The sequence below is a fragment of the Chelonoidis abingdonii genome, chromosome 2, assembly GCF_003597395.2.
Source record: "Chelonoidis abingdonii isolate Lonesome George chromosome 2, CheloAbing_2.0, whole genome shotgun sequence".
Taxonomy (NCBI): domain Eukaryota; kingdom Metazoa; phylum Chordata; order Testudines; family Testudinidae; genus Chelonoidis; species Chelonoidis abingdonii.
The window spans coordinates 191549123-191570193 of record NC_133770.1 but is presented as its reverse complement, the minus strand read 5'-3'; the positions used below and the strand labels follow the sequence as shown (position 1 = coordinate 191570193).

Below are 21071 nucleotides of genomic sequence, written 5' to 3'. Positions count from 1 at the left end.
AAAGACGGTTTTCAAAAAGACCCAGCCTGTATCCCAAAAACTAACTCAGTTTTTCAGAACTGAGGAAATTGTGATCCTGTCCACACAAGAGAGAAGTTCTGGCATACATTGAATGTTCATGGAGACCTCAACTCTAAATCAGTTGCATACAGGCCTTTTGCAAATTCTGTGCTTGATCTGCTCTCTATCATCCAAAGAAAAGAGCATCAAAATCTACCATTTCAAGATGGTTGGGATAGTGCATATATCAAGCCTTTCAGACAAGAATATCTCCAGCAACCAGCATCAAAGCCCACTTGCTCGGAGTGGTAGCAGCTTCCTGGGCTGAGAGATCTTCTGAACCAGATGATGAGGTCTGCTGGGCATACCTGCTCAAAATTTACAAATGACATTTGGGCATCAGCAAATGCAGCCTCTGGTAGCAGGGTGCTCCAGGCTGCGGTCTCTCAGTATTGGGGAAGGATTATAAAACCCTGGGTATATATAGTTCTGTTTAACTGAACCCTGCCTGAACGTGCACTACTATACAAATCTGATTGGTTAAAGGATCTGTAGACCTTGTAGATGGAAGAGTGGTTTGAAGGAAGAGAGGAAGGACTCTTTTTGGCCAAGAAGTGGAAGACTGTTCCTAGTGGGAGGGCAGCATGAAATAAGATGCAAAGCATACTGTCACCTGTTAGCCAAGCTGTGTGTTCCATGTTCTCCTGCTATTTTCATGGACGTTGAAAATGTGACGCTATGAATAACATATTAATCATGTCAATTGCGGCATCATGCCAACCTGTAAAAAGTACACAGTTAGTGGAAAAGCAAGCTCCTATTGCATTAGTAAGTGTTGTTACTTTATTTGGTGTAATCTTGACTTGGCTGGTTGTGATTTCTTTGGAATGCTTCCAAGAAGCATTAGAAAGCATTCAGAAGCCTGTTATCAGAATAACAGAGAGCTGTTTGACTGACAACTCAAGAACACATTTGATTGAATTTAGGGCCAAATTGTGCCTTTAAGCACAACAGATACAGTTGGGTTTGGTGGTCTGTGTAGAGCTATAGAGGCAGAGCAGATGCAATCAGAGGCATCCTGCAGAAGAAGAGAGTGCCTCAGGGCATGCTAGGGAGAGTGCATGCAGGAGTAGCACTTACCTGTAAAAAGAGTCAGCATTGACCTCCGGGTGCTAGCAGGTCTGCAGGAACTGACTTCTCCGAATCTGCCTGGTTATGCCTCTCTTGAGATTTAGACTGCTTCTTAATTTGCTAATTTGGTTCCTGGTCTGTAGTTGGGAAACATGAGGAATGGCTTTTTGGAAGCATCATGTATGGGGGGTTTGGAAGCTGGAGGAGGCTTCCTTTACTCTCTTCTTTCTGTAGTGCACATTTACAGGGTTAGGCAAAATGTGGCCCCTAGTTTGCTGCATATGTTCCCTCTATAGGTATCTGTTGGAAATGGAAAGCTAGTCACTGGGAAACTGGAGGAAAGACTACATATAGATTGAATGCAGCCATGCTCAGGTTCTCATCCATGTCCTTTCTAATTCACCACTGTTACCCTTTAGTGTCCCAAATTTCCATACTTTTATTAAGGAAAAACACATTGGTACTGTGGGGGGAAAATTATGATTTTTAATGTTCAAAGCAAAATGAATATACAAGGTATACTGGAAAAATCACAAACATCGATTTTAAAACAAAAATGAGTTAATTCTGATTTCAGCTTCAGGGGGAGCTGTTCTCAAGTGTAAGCTGGTGAGAGAAGATTAATCCGTAATCAAATTTATCAAGAAAATGTAACTCTTCCCCATCTTTCCCCAGAAAGTTGTCAGATGATGTGCAATAAATATGTAATCCCTATTACAATTTATTTTTCAAACCCTTTCCCCCCTTATTCTGTTTTTTAAAAATGTAATACTTTTATCTTCTTCAGATACAGTAAAAGAACTCGTGGTGTCAGCTGGAGATAACTTACAGGTGACTCTACCGAAAAACGAAGTTGAACTCAATGCCTTTGTTGTGCCACCACCCCCAACAGGTGAGTTTAACAATGTTTTCAAACAAGGAGACATAAAATATTGACACATGAACACAGCTTGGCTTTGAGGCTGTATGTACAACCACAGCTAGGAGGGGACCTAAGGGGCAGAACTTCTCCTTTTAATCTGCAGAGACAGTTCTCTGTGGCACCAGCTGCGGAGGGGCATTTCGAAGTGGGATTTAGAGATTAATGGAGGAATGGAAAACCTGCCTTATGAAAGGAGACTCGAAGAGCTTGGCTTGTTTAGCCCAACCAATAGAAGGCTGAGGGGAGATATAATTGCTCTCTATAAATATATCAGAGGAATAAATATCAGGGAGGAGAGGAATTATTTAAGCTCAGTACCAATGTGGATACAAGAACAAATAGATATAAACTGGCCATCAGGAAGTTTAGACTTGAAATTAGACGAAGGTTTCTAACCATTAGAGGAGTGAAGTTGTGGAAGAGCCTTCCAAGAGGAGCAGTGGGGGCAAAAGACATTTCTGGCTTCAAGACTAAGCTTGATAAGTTTATGGAGGGGATGGTATGATGGGATAGCCTAATTTTGGCAATTAATTGATCTTTAACTATTAGTGGTAAAGATGCCCAACGGCCTGTGATGGGATGTTAGATAGGGTGGGATCTGAGTTACTACAGAGAATTCTTTTCTGGGTGTCTGGCTTGTGAGTCTTGCCCACATGCTCAGGGTTTAGCTGATTGCCATATTTGGGGTCGGGAAGGAATTTTCCTCCAGGGCAGATTGGCAGAGACCCTGGGGGGTTTTAGCCTTCCTCTGCAGTGTGGGGTATGGGTCACTTGCTGGAGGATTCTCTGCACCTTGAAGTCTTTAAACCACAATTTGAGGAATTCAGTGGCTCAGGTATAGGTTAGGGGTTTGTTACAGGAGTGGGTGGGTGAGATTCTGTGGCCTGCATTGTGCAGGAGGTCAGACTAGATGATCATAATGGTCCCTTCTGACCTTAAAGTTGATGATTCTATGATTGGTGAGTGTGGCTTTTGTGATGAGCATGCAAATTAATTAACCATCTCCTCCTCTGGAGCTACACCGATTTATATCAGGGAGGATCTGGACTAATGTGTCTACTCACACTATCTGCTGGAAACAAATTTAGGTTGAGAACACTAAGATGAGCTTTTCTTAATGCTGTCGGCTCCTGGTGCAAAGAATGAATTCTTTGTGCATGAAAGTTAAGCACCAGGACAGTTCAGGAGCTGGTATCAGTGACAGTGAGGCAGGGCCACCTGGGCGGGGGGCAAGTGCGGCAATTTGCCCCAGGTCCCCATGAGAGCTTTTTGGGGCCCCTGGAGTGGGGTCCTTCACTCGCTCCAGGGGCCCCGGAAAACTCTTGCGGGGCCTGGGCCCCCCGGAGCTTCTTCCACTCCAGTCTTCAGCTGCAATTCAGCGGCAGGGGGTCCTTCTGCCCTGGGACCCACCTCCGAAGTGAGGAGTTACAGCATGCTGAAGCAGCTTGACACATACTGTATGGAGCAATGATTCAGATCAGACTCAAAGATCAGAAGTTTTCACAGGGGAGAGAGGTAAATAGTGCGGTCCCAGAAGGATTTGAGCTGGTACCCGTGCTGTTCAACATATTCATAAATGATCTGGAAAAAGGGGGTGAGGTGAGGTGTCAAAATCTGCAGATGATACAAATTACAAAGGGTAGTTTAGCCCAAAGCTGACTGAAGAATTACAAAGAGCTCTCACAAAACTGGATGACTGATTTTCATCTGCCATTTTCTTGCCCAGTGTTGATAAATGCAAAGTAATGCACATTGGAAAACATAATCCTAACTATCCATGCAAAATGATGGGATCTAAATTAGCTATTGCCATTCAAGAAACACATCTTGGAGTTGTTATGGATAGTTCTCTGAAATCATTTGCTGAATGTGCAGCAGGAATCAAAAAAGCTAACAATGTTGGGAACCATTAGGAAAGGGATAGATAATAAGGCAGAAAATATCACAGTGCCACACTATAAATTCATGGTACACCCACATCTTGAATACTGAGTGCAGTTCTGGTCATCCCATTTCAAAAAGGAGGTATTCGAATTGGAAAAAATACAGAGAAGGGCAACAAAACTCATCAGGAATACGGAACAGTTTCCGTATGAGGAAAGATTAAAAAAGACTGTGACTGTTTAGCTTAGAAAAAGATGACTAATGGGGGATATGGGAGAGATCTATAAAATCATGAAGGGTGTGAAGAAAGTGAATAGGAAAGTGTTGTTTACCCCTTCACATAACACAAGAATCGGGTCACCCAGTGAAGTTAGTATGCAGTAGGTTTAAAACAAAAGAAAGTACTTCTTCACAAAACATGCAGTCAAGCTATGAAACTCGTTGCCAGGGGATGTTGTGAAGTCCAAAAGTATAACTGAGTTCAAAAAAGAATTAGATATGTTTATGGGGGATAGATCAATCAATGGCTATTAGGTAAGATGGTCAGGGACGCAGCCGCGTGCTCTGGGTGTCCCTGTGCCTCTGAGTGCCAGAAGCTGGGACTGGATGACAGTGGATGGATCTCTTGATAATTGCCCTGTTCTGTTCACTGTCTCTGGAGCATCTGGCATCGGCCGTGGTCTGAAGACAGAATACTGAGCTAAGTGAACCATTGGTCTGACCCAGTATAGTCGTTCTGACGTTTTTATTAAGTCATTGTTTCTGACTATATTATTTTGCATTGTAGACATTCAACCTCATTTCATTATTTCCCCATATGTCTGTATAGTTGTTTATACTGAAGGCAAGGCTAATAAGTACTGTACAATTTTTCACTCCCAGAAAGAGCCTACAGCTATGAGTGGAGCTTGATCAGTCACCCTGCAGACTATGAGGGTGAAATGGAGCGGAAGCATACACGGACTCTGAAACTCTCTCAAGTAAGCGAGATTGGGTCATTACAAAACCTAAACCTAATTTCCCCAATACTAATTTCCCCCTACTGTTACTCATACCTTCTTGTTAACTGTCTGAAATGGGCTACTGTTGTTACCACTTAAAAAGTTATTTGTCCTCCCTTGGTATCCTGTTGTTAATTGAATTATCTCGTTAGACTGACCTCACACTTGGTAAGGCAACTCACATCTTCTCATGTATTTATACCTGCTCCTGTATTTTCCACTCCATGCATCTGATGAACTGGGTTCTAGCCCATGAAAGCTTATGCCCAAATAAATTTGTTAGTCTCCAAGATGCCACAAGGACTCCTCATTGTTTTCAGTCTCATAACCGCTGAATGGGATTTTTTTTCAGTCTGCATTGGAGGCATCTTTGGTTTGGTATGAGTACTGCAGTTATGCTTCCCTCAGCATGTTATCAGATTGGCTTTAGGACTGTTGGCTTATAAATCAATTCTAACTGCTTTCCGAAAAGCTACACCCTCAGCTAATGTGAATCAGCAGAGCTCTGCTGAAGACCGTGGAGCAGTTACATGTTCAGTTTACATTAGCTGAGGAGTTGGCCTAACATTCCTCAACAGAAAGAAAAAGTTGGTGAGCTATAGTGTTAGAGTGAAATGGGACCCTCCTGTCTTTGTAATTTAGAAGTTATGCATCACAGAGAAGTTTATTCTTGTTTTACCGACTGTCAAGGCTCCCTTGTTTCCTTTGTCCTTGTCAGAGTCTTCACACATTTCAGAGCAGTCTGATGATCTTTTAGGGCAGGGGTTCTCAACCTTTTTCTTTCTGAGGCCCCCCCAACATACTATTAAAAACACCACGGCCCATCTGTGCCACAACAACTGGCTTTCTGCATATCAAAGTCAGAGTTAGCATTAGGAAGTAGCAAGTGGGGCAACTGCCCTGGACCCCACACCACCAGGGGCCCCGTGAAGCTAAATTATTCAGGCTTTGGCTTCACTCCCAGATGGCGGGGCTTCAGCTTTCTGCCCTGGACCCCAGATAGTCTAATGCTGGAGCTGCATGGCGGACCCCTTGAAATCTGCTCGTGGCCCGCCAGGGGGCCTCAGACCCCTGGTTGAGAACTCCTTTTTAGGGCAAAGTAAATGTGTCTTAAGTAGCTCCTTCTCAATCCCCACTGCTGGGCAATGACCAGCACACTTTGCGCATGCCTTTATAGATGGAGGCCTGGATTTCAAGTCGCTTGTTTACAGTCTGAGGGGCAAATCTTTAAATGTTCAGGTGATCTCTGTGAAATTCCTGCCTGTAACTGGAAACACTCTTTTCTATGCTTCAGCTGTCAGTTGGCCTCTATGCCTTCAAAGTGACCGTTTCTGGTGAAAACGCATTTGGAGAAGGATTTGTAAATGTCACTGTCAAACCAGGTAAATCAGTTTGCTGGAATAGTGACTAAATTTTTCAACACAAGGACTCGTTTACCACCTTTTTAAAGCTTCGTTAGTGGGTTAAAAGAATAACTAGCCCCCCCCTCCCACATTTGTATCCAGTCCCACACATTTCTTCAGGGAACTTTTTTCCTAAATTGAATTAAGTGCAGTGTGCAGAATCCCAAGCTGTTCCAGAGCTCCGTGCACCTATGGAGAGGGGCTTTATTTCACATGTCTGTCTCCCTATAGACCCACTTCCACCCACTCACCCACCTAACAGTGAGCTGCTGAGGGCTGTTGGGGTCTGAACTGGCCCCTTCCACAAGTTAAAGCAGCCACAGCACTGATCTAACTTAGGCCGTTTGGAACAGTCTCCAGTGTAGGACTGTGGGAGCACAGTGCACTCTGACCTAGCATCCTTTCCCCTGCCCTGCCCTACAGTGCCCCAGAAGGTACAGCAGGTATTCTAAGTATTCTGCCTGTGCTAGCTTGATGTCACTAGGGTATTCTCCTACATCAAGGGAATTCCTCGATACTCTAATGGGGTGGCCTTAAATCCACTTTATGTTAGGGTGGCACAAAGGGGACTTGGCCTGGCTAAAGGTCTGGACCAGTAGTGGTATATGAGCATATTGTCCTTTCTCCCTAATCACTCACAGTCTGGATCCTAAAATTAAGGTTAGAGGGACTGTTGTTTTACAGACCTGCAGTATGGCTCCAAAACTGCATGGATTACTTCATGTATCCAGCAAACTGCATTGCGACTCTCAAAATTTGCAGGAAATCAATTTTCTGGTGGTGTTAGACAATAGATTAAGCAAAGCTGAGCAACTTTCTCCTATTTAATTATCTATCTCATAGTTCTTTAAGAAAACACCATTTTAAGTGCATTTTAACTTCTCACCATAGAAAATATATTGTTAAGTGCAAAGTTTCTATCTGATTTCGCACAAAACCTCCATTATTTTCCCCACTGCCTAAGCATTAATCTTCCTGCTCACTGGTTGGATGTTGATTTGCCTATAGATTTGACAGATAGCAATCTCAGCAGAATAGAGTTCCATGCACAGATCTTCTTTAAACATAGTTTTCTGTTCCTCTTTTTCACGCAGCAGTCAGAGTAAACCAACCACCCGTGGCAGTTGCTTCCCCCAACGCACAGGAGGTGTCTTTGCCTACAACTTCTACCTTCATTGATGGCAGTCGTATGTACTGGGCAACTCTTTGGTGTTTTGCTATGATCCTTATATAGAATTGTAATGTTGTTTCTTATGGATGGTAAATTTAATTTATTACCACCATCTCTAACATCTCATATATAAGAGCCTCGGTATTATATGTTTGTTTATAACATTACATCCTCTATCTCTGTCCTGCTGATGAAGTGACACTTGGTTATGATGTTTGTCAGGAAATTTGAGCCCCATTGTTTCTGTTCTAGTTTTTGTTTACCTTTATTTTTTAAAATATGAAAGCTTCTCTCTCTAGATCCATTTTCAAGTGGAAAGCAACATGGGCATAGACTTTGGTCTTAATTCTCCACTACTTTGCAGTCATTTATGCCTGGGAACGTGAGTGGGGAATGCTATCAAATCAGCAGTCATTCACTCTGACTGGTGGTGGTGGTTTTACAATCACTTTGCACAGGGATAATCTTCTGATCCACCTAGGTCCTTAAGACATGCCCAATTTCAAGCATGTGAGTAGTCTCACTGAAGTTGATGGAACTACTTGTGGTTAAAGTTAGGCATGTGTTTAAGTACTTTGCTGAATGAGGGCATATATGACTAAACAAGGTTCGTGGCAGGAGCTAATCAGGCTGAACGTGTATAAGATGTGAGGCTGAATGAAGTTCGTTATGGAATAATCCACTCTTGAGCTCTCACCCTTTTTCTTTCCTTCTACTTTCTTCACCCATGGAAAGCTCAGGCAATCAGATTTCACATAATCAAATTGCATGGGGAGGCTGGGAAGATGAAATGCATCCTCCAATTTGGGGGCAGGGTGCAGGGCTCTGGTGCAGCCCCCTCAGCTGCTTCTCCACTTGACCAGTGTGTTGGGGACCATTGGACCCACAGACATGCTAATCTCATAGCCTGTCCTTCCTCCAGTTCCCAATCCCATTGTCATCTGTCATGCCAATCTGTTCAAGGCCGGTATGGAAATCTCACCATGTAACATAGGGGATACTGAGACCTCTTCTACAACCTCTTTTCTAGCTGCTCTTATGCTTCACAGCTCCAGTATTGAGTTAGGCAGGAGCCTTCAGAAAGCTTGCCGTTGCTCCTTCTGCTTTGTATTGAATGTCACTCTTCTTCTTCATCATCATCTGAGCCGTTCTTTCTGTTTTTATTGGTGTTATTTAATCATCAACCCTTGGGTCCTAATCATGCAAACACTTCCATACTTGCTTAACTTCACATGCACAAGTAGTCCCATTGAACAGAAGCCAATGGAAATACTCACATATTTTAAAATTTAAGCAGGATTGAAGTCTAAATAGATAGCTACCCTAAGCGCTGGAGTGGAATTACCTATGGTCTCTTTGGTATATTATATCCTTTCATGATTTTTTTCCCTTTTAAAATGGAATAAGGAAGCTAAATATACCCCCTCCTAAATGTAATCGCTGTATTATACACTTACATATTTATAGACTTGTTGCCATTTAAAAAAATCAACATTTACCTCAACATAACCAGGAGTTATCTTATTCTAAGTATAGGGAAATACTGCTGTGGGTCAGATGTTGTGGTTTAATACCTGTCAGCAAATTGAGATTGCTCTGGGTATTCATGTGTGTGTGAACATGTCTGAAAAGATAAATATAGAAAACCAATTAAAGTTTCTTAATATGAGAGTTTTTAATATTCATCCTGTTAATACTGGACTCTGGTATTTTTCTTTAATTGGTGTAGAAAGTAGAGATGACACTAAGATACTGAGTTACCACTGGGAGGAAATTAAAGGTCCCTTGCGAGAACAGAAGGCATCAGCTGACACGCCTGTTTTGCACTTGTCTAACCTTGTTCCCGGAAATTACACTTTCCGGTAAGTTGGCTGCTTTCCCTCCTCCTGTGTTTCAAGCCTCACATCATGATTTTAATTCAAGATATTTTTTCTTTTTGTATATCCTTTGGAGCAAGGACTAGCTTTTTGTTCTGTTTGCACGGTGCCTGGCACACTGGGGTTCTGGTCCATGACTAGAGCTCTTAGGTGCTACGGTAATACAAATAATAATAAACAATATTCTTTGGGGTGGTGTTTGCCTCCTCAAACAGAGAGCTATGTCTTTGGTTAATTATTCCCCTCAGTTTAGCTTGTTGCAGAATCTGAGGGAGTAGGATAATGCAGAAACACTTACATGGATTTCACAAGACTGACATGTTGCAGCAAATCAAAATTTGCTTTGCAGCATGGTGTTATGCAAAATGATCTATCAGAAACTCAACACCCCTCCCACCCCAATGTTTTCTATAATTGAGGAGAGACTATTTTCATTTCATTATTTTTCATTCCACAAGTTGGCAAGTGTCCTTGATATCCCTATGTAGTCAACTGTTGTTGTCCTGCTCTAGAACTAACTGTAGACAGAATGGGGTTAGGAGACTCATCACTGCAAAGCACTCTGGTGAGTCAATATTGCAAGAATCATTAACTTCTTCAGTAAAGCCTTTTCACTGTTACCATTTGCCCCCCAGCATAGCCTGCTGAAACTGGAGCCAATCCAAGTTTCTGTGCAACAGCAGAGATTGCCATTGTAATTCTGAGTGCTTGTTCAGTATGATAAATTCTCCATTTTCTAGAAACTTTTAGTTTAGGGCCCAATCTTGCACTCCCTTTATAGGCAGAACTGTCACGGACTTCAACAGGTGATTTGCCTGCTAATGCGAGCCCTAAATTTGATATGAAATCAGTTGTTATAAAATTGCCTAATAACATAACATCATTGAGGTGTTGGAACTTGGAGTTCATGTACATGTGTGTAAAGTGTGGTGCTCTGTGCAAGCTTTGTATGCTAATACTTGCTTTGACATATAGGTCCATATTGTGTTTTCAGTTATGCAGATAGAAGTCTGGAGTCTCTCTAATGACTTCATGAGTTACTCCATATTCTCAGGGGTGTAAATGAGGCTGGAAATTGACCCATTGCTCATACTGGGGATGCTTCTAGAATGCCTTCTGAATAAGGATCTTAAAGTGTTCTTCATACAATAATGAATTAAGTCTCAAAAGACCTATGTCAGGTGACCATTTATTATACCCATGTACAGGTGGGGAAACTGAAGAACAGGAACTCCTCACTTAAAGTCCGGTAAACTTTGTTGCGATGTTAAGTTGCTGATCAATTAGGGACCATGCTGGTTTAAAGTTGTGAAATGCTCCCTTGTAATGTGGTTTGGCAGCTGCCTGTTTTGTCCACTGCTAGTTGCAGGAAGAGCAGCCCATTGTGGCTAGCTGGTGGGTGATTGGAACCAGGGTGGACCAGCAGCCCTCCTATCAGCTCCTCTCTCCCCTAAGTTCCCTGTGCAGCAGCTGTCCCTCCCCCGCACTGCCATGTGCTGCTCCTGCCCTCTGCCTTGGAGGTGCTCCCAGAGACTCCTGCTTGCTGTATGGGGGAAGCAGGGGCAGCTCTAGCTTCTTTGCCGCCCTAAGCACGGCAGTCAGGCAGCCTTCGGTGGCGCGCCTGTGAGAGGTCTGCCGGTCCTGCGGCTTCAGCGTACCCGCCGCTGAATTGCCACCGAATCCACGGAACTGGCGGACCTCCCACAGGCAAGCTGCTGAAGGCTGCCTGACTGCCGCCTTCGCAGGGACCAGCAGGGTGCCCTCTGCGGCTTGCCACCCTAGGCACATGCTTGGAGCACTGCTGCCTGGATCTGCCGCTGGGAGGGAAGGGGAGAAGAGGGGGCCTAATGTCAGGGTGTCTTCCCCTCCCCCCTGCTCCTGCACCCTGCTTACACCAACCTCCATAGAGCAGGGAGGACACATGAAGGAGGAAGCTTCTAGGCCAGGGATTGGCAACCTTTCAGCAGTGGTGTGCCGAGTCTTCATGTATACACTCTAATTTAAGGCTTCGCGTTCCGATAATACATTTTAACTTTTTTTAGAATATCTCTATAAGTCTATAATATATAACCAAACTACTGTTATATGTAAAGTAAAGAAGGTTTTCAAAATGTTTCAGAAGCTTTATTTAAAATGAAATTAAAATGCAGATCTTATTAGTTTAGTGTGATCCTTGCCCTTGCTTTTCCTTGCTGAGTTTTCCAGTGTCTGGTGGCAGGTAGTTGGATACTTTAAGCTGCACACAGGCTTCTGAGTGATCAGTTGTTAACCAGCTGGAACCCCAGATCGGCAGCTGAGGTGAGTGGAGCTGGCAGCTGGTAGGGCTGAGCAGGACTTGAAGCCTGTACCCTCTCTGGCAGGGGACCTGTGCTGGAACTCCAACCGGAAGCAAGGTGAGTGGGGCTGCGACGGGGACCCCAGCTGGCAAGGGGCCAGCAGCTGGAACCCCAGATCGGTGGTGGGCTGAGTGGGTCAGCCCGCCGCTGCGCTGGGGTTTCGACCACCAGCTCCTGCCAGCTGGAGTCTCAGCCTGCTGCCAACCTGGGGGAAGGAACGGCAGGCCAGCAGTGGGTACTGAGTGGGACCGGCGGTGGGACCCTGGCTGGCAGGAGCCGGCGGTGGAAACCCTAGAGTGGCGGCAGGCTGAGCGGCTCAGCCTGCCCTGCTCTGGGGTTTTGGCCGCTGGCTCCTGCCAGCCGGGGTCTCAGCCCACTGCCAGTCTGTGGTTCCTTCCCCCAGGGCAGCAGCGGGTGCTGAGTGGGACCAGCAGCGGGACCCCGGCTGGCAAGGGGCCAGCAGCGGGAACTCCAGAGTGGCGGCGGGCTGAGCCGCTCCATCCACTGCCGCTCTGGGGTTTTGGCTGCCAGCTCCTGCAAGCTGGGGTCTCAGCCCACTGCCAGCCTGGGGGAAGGAACCCGAGGCCAGCAGTGGGCGCTGAGTGGGACTGGCAGTGGGATCCTGACTGGCAGGAGCAGGCGGTGGAAACCCCAGAGCGGTGGCGGGCTGAGTGGCTCAGCCCACTGCCGCTTTGGGGTTTCAGCTGCCAGCTCCTGCCAGCTGGGGTCACAGCCTGCTGCCAGCTGGGGTTCCTTCCCCCAGGCCAGCAGTGGGTGCTGAGTGGGACCGGCGGCGGGACCCCAGCTGGCAAGGGGCCAGCAGCGGGAATCCCAGAGTGGCGGCAGGCTGAGCGGCTCAGATGGTCCCTTGTGCCATAAAAAATCGGCTCGCGTGCCATCTTTGCCATATGTGCCATAGGTTGCCGATTCCTGTTCTAGGCAGTAGCTGCGGTCTCAGCAAGCTGATTTAATTAACTTAAGCCTGGGGTCAGCTACTTAAAGAAGAAATATGCATTTTTTTCTCTCACACACAGGATGTGTGTCTCTGTCTGCCCTCCCACCTTTCCTGCTGCCTTCTAGAGTGAGAGAGTTAACCCTTGAGGGCTCAGTCAATTGCTAGTTCATCTGAGCTCAGTTAAAGATGTGTTCTGATACCCAATGAGGAGCATGGTATAAATGCCTAAATCAGGTAGCTTTACCTCAGAATTTCATTCACTTGTAGATTTATATCTCAATCGTAATTTAAAGTACAATGGAATTTCCATTTTGTTGTTAGCAGTAATATAACTTCTTTGTTTTAGTATTGTGACTTAGCCTCCATTAACATTGTCTTCAAAAATTTTGGATGATGCTAAACCCCACTAAAAGAAATAATTTTATTTCCACAATGGAAAAAGAAGGCACTATGAACCTAAATTACATCACCTCTGCTGGGTCTGGTATCTAATTTCAGAACTTCTCAAACAATCTTTTCTTCAGTTATTAACAGGAATTAGATGGGGAGCTAAATCCTTGGGTTCTTACTCATAAGTGTTAGGAATTTGGGACTTGGGATGAAATATTGTCTCTGTTGAAGTAAATGAGAGCTTTACCATTGACTTAAATGGAGTCAAAATTTCACCTGTGGTCCAGAACAGGGAGATTTTAAAAAATTCAGGTATATTTTCAGTATAGTGCAGGGCAGTGTTTTGAAAATCATTTCCGCATCATTTACCGAAGACCTGAGTTTAGGAATCTGGATTTCCTTTGTAGCAGTTGATCACATTAGAAACACTTTACATCAGGGTGGGAAAGTGCTCTTGACTTTGCTTTGTTTTAGGTGTTATTTTTGCCATCTCCTGTTGTAGGAGAAACATGGTCATCTGAACTCAGAACTTGGCAGAAATCCAAACTAATGGATTTTCAATATCCTCCCTCCTCCTGTAGGTTAACAGTAATTGATTCAGATGGAGCAGCGAACTCCACAATTGCATTTCTGACAGTCAACAAACCAGTGGATTACCAACCCATTGCCAACACAGGACCAAATCAGGCAATAACTTTGCCCCAAAACTTCATCACGCTGAACGGAAACCAGAGCAGTGATGATCATGAGATTGTCAGCTACGAGTGGTCACTTAGCCCCAAAAGTAAAGGCAAAGTAGTAGCAATGCAGGTAAGCTTATTTCTTGTTTAATATCAAAAGCTTGTTTTATCTTTGCTTCTAATTTCAGCAAATAAATACCTAGAAATTGTCACTCACCACATTTGCTAGTTGTTGTTTAAAATATATTGTTACTCCTTTTGACTCATGCAAAGTATGCAGTTCTTGTATTAAATTCTTTTTAGAGTCTGGAGATGTTATTTTTATTCCTTTTGGTGTTGTTTTAATTTATTTTGGCCATCTTTGTTTTCTGTGAGCAGCTCCATTATTTGTTCCCTCTTGATTCAACAGGAATACCCAGCTCTCAATTTCTTTCCTTGGATCCAGCTGTTAACAGCAGCATTATCCCTTCTGACTCAAGCATTCAGGGTCTTGCAAGTTGTTTCCATTAGGAGGAGAAATTGATGGTGGAGTCAGGTATTTCTTAGACGCAATCCTGTTTATGTACAAAGAATGTACGCAAAGTCCTGTTTCCCTGAACACAGTAGGGACAGATCAGAGGACTGTTTCTTTGTTCACATTTCCAAATCTCTTTCCAGACAGCACTCTACCCTCTCTCACTTGGCTTTCTTTCAGGGCCACATTGTAAGGTGACGAGTCATCCCTGAACTAGAGTCTGATTGAGCCTCATGCACTGACAGGGCCAGCTCCAGCTTTTTTGCCACCCCAAGCGGCAAAGAAGGGGGGAAAAAAAAGAAAGATAAAGTCTCGATCGGCGGCACTTCGGCAGCTGCACTACTATGCTGCTTCATTCTTTAGTGGCCGGTCCTTCCCTCCGAGAGGGATTGAGGGACCTGCTGCCGAATTGCCGCCGGAGACCTGGACGTGCCGCCCCTTTCCATTGGCAGCCCCAAGCTCCTGCTTCCTGCGCTGGTGCCTGGAGCCGGCTCTGTGCACTGATGAGTCATTCTGTTGCTAGGCTTCAGCCAATCCACAAGCCAGGAACTGGTCTGGTGACTTTCAGGGCAGGTGTATATGCCTCCTGGGAGGAACAGTAGCTCAGTCTGCTTAATGTCACTCCAGGACTTAGAACTTTCCCGTACCTGCCTTAGTCTGCTCCAGCCGTGGTCTTGCTCCAGCCCCATTGTGGTTTCTGACACATATTACCAGTGCTTCCCTTGCTGGCTGCTTCTCCCACAGAGAGAGAGGGGGCTTCACCAACAGTACCCATCTCCCTATGTTTGCATTCAGTCCTCAGTGAAACCCCTCCACCTACATAGATCAGCTTCTGACCAGCCTGGCATGTGGCCTATCGTTTGTATGGAGGCTCCTATTGATTCAGCTCTTTCCCTCCAAAAATAAGCTTAGCTGCTCATTACATTTGTCATGAACAGAATGCAGCTTTTAGATCCATCAGCTTCAGTCCCTCAACATTCATCATAATAGTATCTTCCGCTCTCAGTAAAATTGTACAGTCGTATTAAAGTTTAAGCCAATTTAATCTATTAATTTTTATGGCTGTTTCCCTTTTAAGAACTCACTTGAATGAAAATTATCCAGGGCTTTTTGCACTCTGCAAGGCCACAGATCTTAATTCTGCAGTGAGTTGACTGACTTAATTTCCAGATCAGCTGAACCACAGAAGCCACTTTTGAAGGATACGTGGCCTTGTCCATGTTGAAAATGAGGACGTTTCAGGGCTTGCCTACACTGTTTTTGTATCACTATAATTATATTAGTTTAGAAACTGATTATAATTAAATTGGTACAAACCCTTCATATGGACGGAGTTATTCCCATTCATATAAACAGCTTTCTACTGCTATAACTGTTCATAATAGAAGGTTGCACTGATTTTAGCTATATTGATTTCTAAATTGATTCAGTGGTGCAGAAACTGTGCAGACAAGCTCTAAGTCTGAGAAATTGGGCGTCTGTGTAACCTGTAACTATAGCTCTGGGAGTTACTACAGCTCAAAGCAACTCCCCTGTGTGAATGGGACACTGGCTTAATAAACCTAATGGGCTCATCAATCATCTAATGCTGAAATGTGAGGGCATGTTACAATTTCTGCTCAAGAACTGGGAATAGTCTTCGTGGCTGCAAAGCTGAGGATGTGAGGACTGTTGCATTTGCCAATAGCTGATTTTTAGTACAGAAATGAGCTCTGGTTAATTAATAATAAAAATTACACTTTATATAGTTTTAAATGACATCTTTATTCAAAGACATAGGTGGTGCTGCATCATGATTTGCTATGGTAAGCATTGTTATGAAGCCACAAATGATCACTTATTGATATGGTGGTTGGGAGGTGAGCTATAATGGTCCCTTTACCCATTTATATTTAAATATCAGATTACTATTAATTGTGAGGTAGGCATTATGATAGAGTACCTGATGGGCAATTTACCTCTAGGACCAAATCCTGATCCTACTAAAGTCAGTGACATAACTTATTATGATATTAGTGATATTAACTTCAGTGGGCCCAGGATTTGGTCTTTCTGTATTCTAAATATTTTCTTTCACTTCTAGTGAAAATATCAATAACGTACAATACACAATATAATGTTATAAGATGTATTTTATTGATATTACATAGATACCCAAACCTATATTATCTTCCCAATATGAATACAATCAGATCTGTTTTTGCATTTTAATGATATTTTAGTTAAACTGTGTGTTCATATTAACTGAGAGAAGCTGTTCTTTTTACAAGTACTACGTTTAAACAGCTTTGCCATGTTTAAATAAAAAGACATATCCGCCAGGAAATGAAACAAGTTGTAATAATAATGATGATGATTTAACTTGTTAATTATGAATGTAAATGTCACATGTGTTCCACAAGAAATTATTGTTGTTCATTGCATTGTTTTCAAAACAATCAGCAATTATAACAAAATAAGAAATTTATATTTGACTACAAATGAAATACTACTGCCTGTTTGCATAAGAAGTCTGAATAATGTATCTGAAATTTGCTTTTAAATCTATTTTTCCCTTGAGACACATTTGAGCAGACAAAATATTTATTATTGTTATGAATTAAAACTGTTAGTTGGCTACTATACTAAGTTGTATTGTTTAGACTATTTTGTACCTTTTTATTTTTCTTTCTTCATCTCCTATAATCCTCTGTTTTATCTAATGACTAGGGAGTGCGGACTCCATACCTCCAGTTATCTGCAATGCAGGAAGGAGATTATACATTTCAGCTGACTGTTACAGACTCAGCAAGACAGCGATCCACAGCTGAGGTCACTGTGATTGTACAGCCTGGTAGGTAAACTGGAAACAACTTTAGCTTTGTAGCTGATACATCAGCATCATAATTACAGCTGTTCTTGAAGGCCCTTCTTACCTGAATTGCTTCTGCATTGAATCTCTCAGCTGGCAGACAGAGTATCCAATGGTTGCTGCATCAAAGACTCTCTTGCTTTGTCTTTTAAAGGTGAACAGCAAAGTAAAAAATAAAAATAGATTACAGCACGTCTGTCTGTGCAGAAAGCTCCCACTAAGCAGACTGCATAAGGCATTCAGCACAACTGACTTTTGGAAAGTTGAAATGCAGTTCTGTGCTGAATTTCCTGCACAGCTAGCCCGCTTAGCGAGGTCGTTAGGCACATAAATCAGTGCTTCACTCAATTTTCATTTTGCTCTGCAGTTCACCTTCAGGATTCCTTTTGTGGTTTGAATTCTCAATAGGCTTGCTCGATAAATGTTGCTGGAAAACTGCATGTTCAAGGATTTCCCCTTTTCAATTATGTTCTGGATTTGAAGCTGACTGGTGGACACCCCAAATGGTCCAGGTCTCATCAGATGTTCATGAAGGTTTTCTCTGCGTAATGCATTTGCCAGACTCTAGGCCTCAGCGAAGTGGAAGGGTCCCAGAGTTTGGGCTGTAGCCCAAATGTTGACACCAGAATTAAACATCCTCATAGACTGAGCCACGTGAGCCCAAGTCAGCTAGCATTGGCCAGCCGCAGGTTTTTAATTGCCATGTAGACATACTCTGTTAGTAGAGATCTATGCAGATGACCATGCTACAGTAAAGCTCTACTATGAGAAGATGCAAAAGCTCTTTAAGTGTGATTGTGCCAGGAAAAATGACTGTAAAAATGACACTTGAGAGGCAGACGAGAACTCCACATGCCCTGCCCCATTCTAAGCACTCCCTTAAATGCCAGACAGAATCTGTCCCACTGTAGGGTTTCTGCAGAACTACTTACTAACACCCTGGAAGATCTTGCAGACTCTTTTATAAACCAGACTCTGGGGATCCTTGCCTTTATATTCTTTGAGCAAGTGTGCACAGCTTATCATATAAAATCTAAATCTCTGTATTCATTAAAAATGGCCCCAGTGATTTATAACCCCAACAAATGACTGATTAGGAAATATGTTGTTGTGTTTTTTTAAATTATTTTTACAGAAAATAACAGTCCTCCAGTAGCGGTGGCTGGTCCGGATAAGGAATTAACATTTCCAGTGGAAAGCACTACACTGGATGGAAGCAAAAGTCATGATGACCAAGGCATTGTTTTCTATCACTGGGAAAATATCAGGTATCTAGTAAAAATGAGGTTAGTCCAATTGCTTGGCTGAGAGAGTATCCAACCCTATTATAAAAGAGATGCAAGGCTGAGAATAGCTTTGGGGTTCATGCTGCTTTGCTTGGTGGAGGATGGGATGGAAACTTTATGGAAGTGAGACTATGTAAAGGATTTAAACAGAGCAAACTAATGCCCCACAATGTTGACTGGAAAACCCTTCAGCCTGTTTCTTTCACTGTAAACCAGCCCTGATCCTACAAACACTTACAAATATGAGTAACTTTAGTCACATGAAAAGTACCACTGTTTGTACACAACCAGGAAGATGGTGGGAGGAAAGGAAGGATTGTGTTCGAAACCTGTTCTGATACTGGGTCCCTCTGCCTCCCCACCTCAACCAAAATATGAAAGCAAAAAGGTGCTGGATTTCCTGGATGCCGTGTAATGCTGTTGCATCTGCGTGCCATTCTGCTACGTGGGATTAGCAGCATGTCTGGTAGTGGCATATAGGAATGTCAGATCCAACTTGAAAGCCTGTGAGATTTCTGCCTGCATCCTATAATGAGTCATGGCAGATTAGTACAAACGAAAGTTTGTAAAAAGAATGGCAGGAACTCGCCCATCTCCCCTAAAATGTGAACAAGAGACTTGCACATAGTAATGTACATAGTTCCCACTGTATGTTCCTAGACTTCTCAGTGAATACAGGGGACTGAATGATAGCTTAAATCCCCAATATGTTTGAGTAAAGGCTTTCATCAACAGACTGCACTGAACTGTTTCTGTGTCTAAGTATTTTAACTTTAACATCTATGGACAATGATTTACAATATTTTACAAAATTTTGTAATTGTATTTATATCTAGCAAGTGACCAGATACTTAATAAAAAGTAACCAATATGAACTCAGTCAGCTATCACGCTTGTGATGCAGCAGGCACCTGATTTGCTGGCACTCCTTATATTTAATGACTGTGTGGCACTCCTGTGATTACAGCAGATGTGTCCATAAGTGGTGTTGAAATATTAAAGCAGGAGAGTGGGAATAAGTATTCCTGGATTCTTTTCCTGCTCGTGACTTGATGTGTGACCATGGGCATGCCTTAGTGTATCTGTAAAACAGGAATAAAAATTCAAATTCTGTGAGCCATTCATGCCTGGTGTAATTCCAGTACAGTCAGTGCTTAATCACTGTGGTTGTAAGTGCTTCATAAATGCAAATAAAATGAATGACGGAGTGACACCAATGGGAGAATTTGTCCTGATTATTTTTCTGTGATATTTTGTTTCAGTGGGCCAACCACTGTGCAAATAGGAAACATTGACAAAGCAGTGGCAACTGTAAGCGGTCTACAGGTTGGTACCTATCACTTCCGACTGACCGTGAAAGATTACCAGGGATTAAGCAGCACAGCTACACTCTCTGTTACTGTGAAGAAAGGTAAGCCAAATCACCTCTTCATGTGGAAAGCACTGTGATTATGTTGATTATTTAGAAAATGGGAGGAAATTAGTACAGAACTAGATTACAGGTTTGGTTTCAAGGGAACTCGAAGACACATACTGGGCTAAAACCAATATCTAATCAAGAGATATTGTTTCTTATGTGACTGTAATATAATTACTTTTAGGACTTTTTTTACATTCATTACATACACAAATAATACATGTATTAATTGTTTAATAAATGTCCACGGGAATGTGTTAACCTCAGGATGTATCCTTTGTGAATAGAGTAATATTGCATTCTCACAGAGAGTTAGCAGCCGCTGCCTGTGTAGTTAAAGTAATACTCAAGAAACAGAAGCTCAGGTACCAGCTAAAATCTCACAGTAAATCTCACATGTTTGTTCATCTATAGGACAGAGACAGAGAAACAGTGTTTTGCCCCACACTCATCCCTGCAGAAAGCCTTGCTGTAGTTATAATGTGGTTTGTCTGCTGTCCAGCACTATATGACAGGAGTGGCCCAAATACAAGTCTGGAGAGAAATGCAATCTACACTTCAGCCTGCAGTTTACATTAGTCTTTAATAGAAAGATGCAGAGAGTGGGAGTGGCCAGTTCCAGCATCTATTGTTCCCTCTTGGTCTGAATATCTAGGGGCTGATGATCTCCATGGGCTTGCATCCCTGTGTTAAAGATGCGCTCTGTTCTGTTGCATGCAAATCAGCTGAGGCCCTTAGTGCAAAATTTGCTTGTGTGTATTCTACCAAGTTATTTGCTTGTAGCCTTACCTGCCATTGCACTCTGTAAATATGGCACCTTCTAAGCAACAGAGCTGGCTTTAGTAACAAAAATGTGTTTTTAATGCTTTTTGCTCTGGCTAGCACTGCAGCACCAGCATAGCTGGGGGAAGATCTGGTCTCTTCTTCATGTGCATCAACAGAATTGTCACGTATCAGAGGGGTAGCCATGTTAGTCTGGATCTGTAAAAGCAGCAAAGAATCCTCTGGGACCTTATAGACTAACAGACATTTTGGAGCATGAGCTTTCGTGGGTGAACACCCACTTTGTCGGATGCATGTAGTGGAAATTTCCAGGGGCAGGTGTGTATATATATATATATATGCAAGCAAGAAGCAGGCTGGAGATAACGAGGTGAGTTCAGGGAGGATGAGGCCCTCTTCTAGCAGTTGAGGTGTGAAAACCAAGGGAGGAGAAACTGGTTTTGTAGTTGGCAAGCCATTCACAGTCTTCG

General features: G+C 43.2%; 1 protein-coding gene across 4 annotated transcripts in view; it reads left to right on the top strand.

Moving 5' to 3' along the window:
• The window catches only part of KIAA0319 (KIAA0319 ortholog), a 93704-nt gene that overhangs the window by 38714 nt on the left and 33919 nt on the right, over positions 1-21071 (top strand). For 2 of the 4 annotated variants that reach the window (XM_032799545.2, XM_032799544.2), the window contains exons 5-13: positions 1919-2023; positions 4820-4917; positions 6233-6320; positions 7436-7528; positions 9242-9374; positions 13652-13880; positions 16974-17097; positions 18251-18383; positions 19664-19812. In XM_032799545.2, the coding sequence (XP_032655436.1) occupies positions 1919-2023; positions 4820-4917; positions 6233-6320; positions 7436-7528; positions 9242-9374; positions 13652-13880; positions 16974-17097; positions 18251-18383; positions 19664-19812 (1152 nt within the window). Of the gene's footprint in view, positions 1-1918; positions 2024-4819; positions 4918-6232; positions 6321-7435; positions 7529-9241; positions 9375-13651; positions 13881-16973; positions 17098-18250; positions 18402-19663; positions 19813-21071 lie in introns of all 4 variants that reach the window. The other 2 variants (XM_032799543.2, XM_032799542.2) reach the window with 1 other exon arrangement.